The sequence below is a fragment of the Charadrius vociferus genome, unplaced genomic scaffold (genome assembly GCF_000708025.1).
Source record: "Charadrius vociferus isolate BGI_N301 unplaced genomic scaffold, ASM70802v2 scaffold37, whole genome shotgun sequence".
NCBI lineage: Eukaryota > Metazoa > Chordata > Aves > Charadriiformes > Charadriidae > Charadrius > Charadrius vociferus.
This window is the reverse complement of record NW_009649457.1, coordinates 1,686,577-1,695,399: the sequence shown is the minus strand read 5'-3', so window position 1 is coordinate 1,695,399 and position 8,823 is coordinate 1,686,577. Positions and strand designations below refer to the sequence as shown.

Here is an 8,823-nt window from a genome sequence, read left to right as displayed (position 1 = left end):
GTACTGGCTTTGTAATTTCACCTGTAAAGTTCTAAGCAGTAACTCCTCCCTTTGCTTGGTAAGGAACTTGGCCCACGGTGGGTGGTTTAAAAACAACCACCACCTCCCTAGAATAAAATAAGGAAGCACTGTCTGCATGTTAGGACTCTTACATCACCTGGGGCAGGACAGGAAGCCAAAAGCTCACACTTGCAAGCTGCACCACCGATTGCCAAATCTCCCCTGTAAATCCAGCAAACAGAAGCCAAACAGTTGTTAAGAAACAAGATAGGCACCCAGATAAGAATGCAGAAGAGTTTTAAAGACACTACAGTAAACAAAGTACAAAATATCTGACTGCTTTTAAACAAGTGCAGCCAAAACCGCAGCACACAATGACATAAATCTGGAGAAAAAACAGAAATTGGCTGACTTCTTCCAAGCAAACTGGTACCTTCGCAACATCTGCAAATAACTCCAAAGCAGCCTGGCCTCTGAGAGTCTTGACAAAGTCCTGATAGCTGAACTATATTTTTTTTTCTTTACCTCAAGCAGGAATAAGAACTTCTTTTCCAGCTACTCATTACACAGAAACTAAAAACCAGCCACAAAAACTTTTTCTGGATGTAGTAAACCCCCACCAATCTCCAAGCAGTGAACTACGCAGATTTGTCCCTTGATTTTAAGCTTTATTTGTTTTTTCCTGCTAGTAGAACATATGCATGTCAGACATTAGCATGCCAAATACCTTGACATCCAGGATTTACCCAGCCAGGATTGCTTTGGCCACCTGCCAGAAGTCCAAGGACCACACTGCATCCGTGAGAAACGGACCTGACTCAACTATTGTGTTCTCTGCAGGACAACCTTGTTCTAACAAGGAAACAAGCCGAATGACATGACAGAGAGAAATCCATCTTCCCTTTTTTTTTTTTTTTAAAAAAAAAAAAAGCAATTCAGATGTACAGCTTGCAACAGTGCTATCCCTTGAGGATCAAGGCAGACAGGCAGGTCTAGGCACTACAGTTGTCCTAGCCATGAATCTTTATCATCTAGCCCTACTTTTCACACCCTATGAGATTACTAGCCAGATGCTTATTTTTCTTTTGGTTTGCAGAAGTGGTGAGAAGTCATTTGGCAAATGGCTCCCATACAATTACTATGTGGCTGTGCCCTTTTCAAATTGCTTATGATCAAGTTAATCAAGAATCTGCCCCACTTCATTGACTAAGGCACTTCATTAATCAACTTGCCAAAAGCAAAGACTGTGGCAGAGAATCAAGAATCACAGAACCAGAGTCTGAACTGCAAAATCCATCCTTCTCTTGTATACAGTACTGAGAGCAGAATGGTTTGCCAGGCTCTTCCATCAAGTCTACTTCCAATGTTTGATCTGCCTTTCGGAGACAACAGTTTGGGGGGGGTGGGGGGAGAAACAACCAAAGTTATCAATTCATTAAATACAAGTGCCCTTCCCATCTATCTTTAACTGAAAGCACTGACTTTATACAGCAAGGTTAAAGAACAAGCCTATGAAATGCCATTTCAAGGCAGCATGTAGACTCTCATGTCCTCTGCTGCTGCCCCTGCACACAGACCACCAGAAGAACAGGCAGCGCTACCTTTCAGTCAATCGTACAAATCAATCAGAACAGAGGGTGCCACCCTGAGCTACAGCACGTTTTTATTACACAAGCAGGACAGACACAGATTTACAAGGCAGTAAGAACATGCATGAAGGACTGCTTATTCTTCACACAAGGAGTGCCCATGACACACTCTGGGCCCCAGCTCTTCACATACTGCTCTCAGAAATCACAGGCACATTCCTGTCATTCATACTAATGTTTGAAAGAAACCCAAGATAAACACACTGCCTTGCTAAAAATAGAGTCACTAAGAGAGAGCCAATCCCAATGAAGTTTCACAATTGGCTTAAGCCAACCTTTGAGAATCCACGTGCTTCTTCCTCACCCACCCAAACAGTCTCACCACCCTTGTGACAGCTCAGTGCTCAGGTAGCTCCGAGGTCAGCTGGATCGTTATCTCTGCCTGTGGTGAACACTAACCTCAGAAGAAAGCCCGCCTGAACACAAAGCAGCAAGCTGATCCAGCTGACTCCCCAGCCACACGCACATGGGTGCCAGCAATAAGGAGCAGGTGGAACATCCTGTTCTCCAACAGTACAACTCCACACCAGCTAGCTGAAGCTGGTCACAAAAATGTCGCCCTCAGCCAAGCTGGAAAATGACACTAATTGTTCTCCTTCGAATTTGTTTCTGGCTAACAAACCAACAAAAGCAAGACAATGCTTACACTGTCATTACACTTGATACCATTGCTGCTCACACTGAGTAGCACTGTTTGATTTATCCCAGTTCTCAGTCTTGCCTTTTATTCAGATTGTAAACATCACTCTTCTCCATGTTCACAAAACGCTTGGCATAAGGTTCTTCCATTCTACAGCAATGCAGATTGACTAATATATGCCAAGCCCCAAAGAAACACAGACTCTTCAAAAATTAGGCTATCAAAATGCTAAGTCTCGTTTCCAGTGGAGATCAGAACATGCACTAATCTTGGCACAAAACCTACTCACAGGTTATGCAGTACAGGCGACACAAGTGGGTAACGGCCTCACAAGTCCTCCTTGAAAGGGTCCAGAGAGAAACAATCCAGAATATAAAGAAATCATTTGAGAATTGAGCAGCGGTAAAAGCAGTCAGCAAGATGACTGACTCCGAATTCACATTTGCAGAGACAAGACCATGCAACCAGGTGCTCCACCACCTAACAGTGGAGCTAACGGGCACACACTTTGATGCCATCGAATTTGTTCACTGCCAAAATCACATTTGGTGCTTTTTATTTGTGTCTTGCCCTCCATATTTAATTTCAGGAGGCTGGCAGACAGTTAACACATGTCAACAGATGTTAACAAAGGATGGAGAAGTGAGAGACTTTGCCTGCTAAAGGGCATTTCTACCACCCACACCATACCTTGCACACAAACCACCAGACTCTGCAGGCAGACATGGGTAGCACACACAGTTGACAAAAATACAAATACTGTTGAGACAAGAAACAACACCTGGCTGTTGTTGTGGTTTTGGCTGCGCCGGCCGCTAAAAAAAAACTACAGATGCTCTCTTTAACCTCCCTTTCCATTCCCAGAAGAGAAGATGACTAATATCTGCTTGGGATGTTTTAAAAAACAGATTTTGTACTTAGGCATTTTAATATCGCCTTGCATAGTGTATAAACCCAGCACACCTCTGTGGAATCAGGGGCTGTTAGGTTAGTACAGCGTAGTAATGAATAACCCAGCAGAATACAGCAGTATGTTTAAAAAGGGAATATAAGCTTTAAGAAGATAATTGAATAAATTTCATCCATTCTCTCTCTCAGAGAAGAACAAGAGAGAGTGTCTTATGGATTGGAAAAGAAACTAACCTACTTTAGCAAAATATTAGATAATAATATTAAAAAAGAAAATAATGAAATAGATACAATATATACAAAACCAGTATCGACTATCACATCACCAGCAGGGACTCGGGAAGTCTCAGACTGGACTTGGCAACGGACAGGAGCTTAATTCCAGATCTGGATTCGGGAATGTACAGATCGGGATCAAAGGCAGAGAACAGACAGTCCTCCTGGAGCTTTGGCCACTGAAGCAAGAGGCTGACCCCTTTGATCCCTCAGCTTTTACACTGAGCCTGAGGCAGATGGGATGGAATACCCTGTTGGTCGGTTTTGGGTCACCTGTCCTGTCCGCTCCTCCCCGCAGGTGTGACCCCATGATGCTCTTCTGCTTCTGACCCTCCAACTTGGTACATAACAAAGTTAGCTGGCCTTGGGTGCTGTGGCAACAAGTATAAGCAAGAGCCTCTCTTCGCGCTGTTCCTTAGTATTCGCTATAAACATCAGATGTTATCACTCTGGTAGCAGACACTGTCTGAAAAAACACATCATTAATTTCAGAAAGTGCAGTTAGTTAGAAGAGGCTTAACAGAAAAGTAAAATTACTGACAAGAAAACCGATTCTGTTCTACCTCAAACCAGGACAGCTATTTAGTCACAAGCCACTGCAAAAAAAAGGTGAATGGAAGTGCCAGTTACATGCATCAGAGTTTTATTTACACTGTTTTGGCCACTGTTCAGCGGACTCTGAGTAGAGTCACAAACTGCAGAAGCATGACTTCTCATTCCCTCCTTGGGATCAGAAACAAGCAGTTGTCTTGATTTTTCATGGCATGTGCAAAGCCAGAAGATACAGTAAATTGCAAAGCAAGTGGAAATCATTTTCCCCATAGAGAGTCCATATTCATAGATGGAAGAGTAACTGTGCATTGTATTCTCACCACTACAACCCCAGGTCTACAAGACCAGGTTATAATTGTATGAGATGCACAGGACAGACATGGGATCTCTTGAACAAATGAAAACCTCTAAGAAGAAACAAGAGCTGGTGATTTACAGCAGGGCAGAAAAGGTATCAGCTAGCATTCCAAAACCAACCCATTCATGCTTTGGAAAAGCCACCTGAGAAAACAGAAGAGAGCATTCCATGAAGACGTTTTTTAAACACAAATACATCTATCAGCCCTGCCTGGAGGAAAGAAAAAAAAAAAAAAAGGGCAAACAAACAAAAATATTAGGTTCCAGACAATTATATTCTCTAGGAATTGGAAACTAATAAGTTTCTTGTATTTAGGGAATGATTTACAGCTCTCATATTTTTCCATCCTTAACTTCACAATTAGCAAAACAATTATGTCCTGGACACATGCACAGAACTAAGGCAACAAAAGAAGCTGCAAAATGATTACTGGAACATCTTTTTAGAAGCTGCTTTTGTTCTTCATCATTGTTAAAGGAGAAGCCTTTAACACAGGAAGCACACTAGAAGCACACACTATTCAAGGAATCACACACACACCACCTGAGTCTTTAACTGCTGGGACCAGGGTCCCTTTGCAGCGGTGACTCCAGTGAGCCAACGGGTCCCCCTTTCCACCCCTCACACACACACTCACTCACTCTCAGGTGTGCTCCCTCATCCTTCAGGCTCCACCATAGGTTTCCCACAGCAGAGTCTCAGGCTTCAGATTTTATAAAAATAAGTAATTTAATCAAAAGGTACAGCAGCAAGAGCAGCCAGTGCTGGGTGCCTCCTGGGCAATTATACCCTTGTGATCTCTACACCCACCCCTCACCCACTCTTCACACCTCTTTTAGTCCAATGGTGATTTTTAGTCTGGGGTCTTCCAACACGTTATTGGATTCTTTTTCTGTGTCTAGGCAGGCTGGCTGCTGATTGCTCTTATCTTGTTTATTTGCAGTCTCTGCTGATGGTCATTGCCTCCTTATCTTCTGGTTTATGCTTCTTGTGTGCCTGTGCTCGCTGGCAGAACATGGGGAACTGAAAAGTTCCCAGACTTGGGGAAAACACTACCAAAGCATCCCTGTGTTAACAACATTTTTCTTCTGCTAAAAGACTAAACACAGCACTGTACCAGCTGCTAGAAAAATTACTAAGAAAATTGACTGCATCACGGCCTAAACACTTCAGCAAATCAAGCCACTCATGCTAAGTAAAGCTAGGCAAACAGCGTAAGTCACACCGTATTATAAACCTAAGTAATTTATTTAATTAAAACTTACTTGTTTAAGCTAAACAACTAATATCTCTCAACAGTCTTTTCCTGAAATAGGGAAAAAAAAAAAAACCCAAACAAAACTACAGCAATCTCGTGTTCAGTGTTTCGTTTGTCATAAGCTTGTCTCCTATGTGAGTCTCTAAATTTCTCTAAGAAGCTTCAACGGCAGACGCTGATTACAGACACTATCTTCTTCTGAGACTTCAAGGTATCAACCATCGGTAATTTAGACACATGACACACCCTAAATGTCTGCACCTCTCAGAGGTTTACCTGCTCATTGATTTGAATTTGAAAAACATTAAGAAGCCCATTGCATACAAGATCTAGGAGATTCTTGCAAACATGAATCCAGCCTCACTTGAATGCTTGTATGGGTTCCATAATTCTAAATCTGTCAGAAAAAGCATGTACCTTTAAGAAAGCCAAATATTTGATTTACAGATGAAGAACTGTGAGCACCAAAATCCAATGGAGAACAATAAAGGTATTTCATATGCACAATCATACCCAGGGATATTTTTAAGCATAAAAAGTTACCCCAAATAACTAAACACATTGTAGTATTCATTAAAAATGAGCAACTGACAGAGGGCTCCATATTCTCTTCAGTGCTTACAGTGACTAGTACTGTCAAGTGACTAAAAGCAAACCTACTCCTCTATGACAGGAGTGTATTTTTGTTTTGTTATTAAAAATAGTGAACCTTTCTGGCACAGCATAGCCAAGGGCAATTTATAAATTAAATGCTAAAAGCTCTCAGTGCCACATTCAAGCTTTGATTAAACTAACTGCTATGGTTTATATTTTTCACTTGCATTAACTTTAATTATGTGCAACTCCAATGCAGCAAACACCATTAAAGCCAACCAAGTTGTTTTAGATTTAATCCCAACTTAAATGCCACAACTCCAGCATATGAGAATTGGCAAAGGAATTCTTATTAGGTCGCTTACTCAGGAGATGAGAGCAAAAATCTTGTAATTAGAGTGTAGAGTTTAACACTCTACTTGTTCAAATGTGAATACAAAGCAACCAAGCTAAAGCTATTACAGTATTCACAATTCATATACAATCTTTCACAATGCTGAAGTGACTTCTTTTGTAATCGTATTTTGCTTAATAAAAGACGAGGTCCATCTGTAACATTAAGTCTAGCTGTGGAAGTATACACTTCCTTGCAGCACCAGCAGTAGGAACAATAATATGGTTGAATCCCTCTCCAGTTCTGCGATTGTTTGGTCCCAAACAATTTTCTGCAAGGTTGTTTACCCATTTGTCTTCGCTGCAGTAGCGCTGGAACTACATTAGTTACAGAACACAGCAAAATTGTTGCAGCTCTATAAAACACGCAGTGATCTTGCTAGAGTAAGCATGATTTTTGAGAGCTTGTGCTTCATTTTAGGAGTTTGTCTCCTGTAAGCTGTTCTGCTGACCGGCCGAGATGATTAACACGCGTGGAAAAAGAAGGCAGAGTGATTCTATTTCAGGCTTATTCCTGTTAAAAGCTTGTTTTGTTCATACAGCTAGGCCTTGCTTCTTAAGTGCTACTGCATGAAAGCCTCCCGCTGTGTAGCTATGAATAATAACAGAACATCTGGAAAAAAAACACCACCAAACCACTGTCCCTTGCAGGTCAGACACCTGAGCATGACTTTGGCACAAAAAAAAACTGAGGAGAAGAAACAATCACACCAACTGATATACTTTTAGGTTTAAGAGGTGCTTGATCCATACATTCCTTACAACACTTGATTCATTTCTGTGGCACTAACCAACTTGCAATGAACAAATTCGTGCTTTTGTGCTAATTCAATCAGAACTTCATACATGAGATTGCAACTTCAGCCAATGAAGTTGAGCTACTCACTGCAGCAGACAGAATATTACCTAAAAAGTACGTTCTCCTACATTTATCAGTCACATAAGACATAATTTAATAATGCCCTATAATGTGCCAAATCCAAAGCGTCACTTTAAGAGTGTGAAGAGGTTTCAATTTTTGCTGAAGCATGTAAAAGTACATAAACAAGGGAAGTTATCTGAACCCTGAAAAAAGAGTTTTTAGAGTTAAAAATCACAAAGTGAACAAGCAAAGCATAATCTTGAAGATGTGAAATTAATTTTTTAAGTTTGGAACATTTCTACCTATTCTGACAAATATCTGGAGTTCAACTACAGTTTTTAGTTTTGTAGCAACTTTTGAAAGTCATCAGCACAGAGGCATATGTAAAACCAAACCATGTAAGACTGAGCATAATGAAAAGAGAGTCTTACTAGCAACTTCTGCCAGGCATGTTATGTACCATTTAACAAAGCTAGTGCCATTCGTTAACTTTCCATTTGCAGGACAAGAAGAAAGATCCAGCCTCATTGTTGCTCTCAGTTGCGCAAACAGATGTAAATAGCTCTGTGTGGATTAGACAGATGCTGCATCCAGGTACAGGGCTAGCGTTCAGGTTCACAGCCATCTGCATAGTGCCATATTTTCAGATAAGAACGGGTCATTATTAAGCATTACCTTCATTCGAAACTAATTGTGCGAGATTTTGACTCTGAGCCTAATTACTTCCTAATATCTTCCTCGGCAGTCTACATACTTTGATTACAGTAAGCATCATTTGGCAGTGAAATAATTCACAAAGGGAAGAGAAAGAGAAAGGTGGCACTTACTGTGTTGCATTTTGTCCCACACACCACTTGTCGGTGGTTCAGCCACTGGGAGGCAAACACTTTATTGAGGGTTCCGAGGTGAAATTCTCTCTCCTTCAGGAGGCTGGGAAGCTGCTGGGCTGCGTACCCGTGCAACAAGCGGTGATAGCTGGACTCATTCTGCATCCTGACCTCTCTACCTTTCAGGTAGTACACCAGGGACCTTTTCACCGGGGGGAGTCTTTTCCTTTTGTGAACTGAGTGATCCCACCCATACTGTGAAAAATAAGCACGGAAATCAGATACAGCAAGGAGAACAAACTTCTGTACCCACCCTTCTACACTCGAAGACGTTCCCAGCAAAATACTGAAGTTTTCCAAACTACCCATGGGATACCATATGCGAAGATTAACGCGGAAATGCTGACACAGCCTTCGGCAACATAAAGTTAAACACAAATATGTGCTGAAGAAGTAACACTGCGATGATATTAAAACCACCCCACCCCAGCTGGGAACGTTGAGG

General features: G+C 41.5%; 1 protein-coding gene across 1 annotated transcript in view; it reads right to left on the bottom strand.

Moving 5' to 3' along the window:
* DCAF12 (DDB1 and CUL4 associated factor 12) overlaps positions 1-8,687 on the bottom strand; it is a 25,395-nt gene extending 16,708 nt beyond the window's left edge. The window contains exon 1 of the mRNA XM_009889758.1: positions 8,319-8,687. Within this exon, the coding sequence (XP_009888060.1) occupies positions 8,319-8,687 (369 nt within the window). The remainder of the gene's footprint in view (positions 1-8,318) is intronic.
* Between the last annotated feature and the right edge of the window lie 136 nt (positions 8,688-8,823).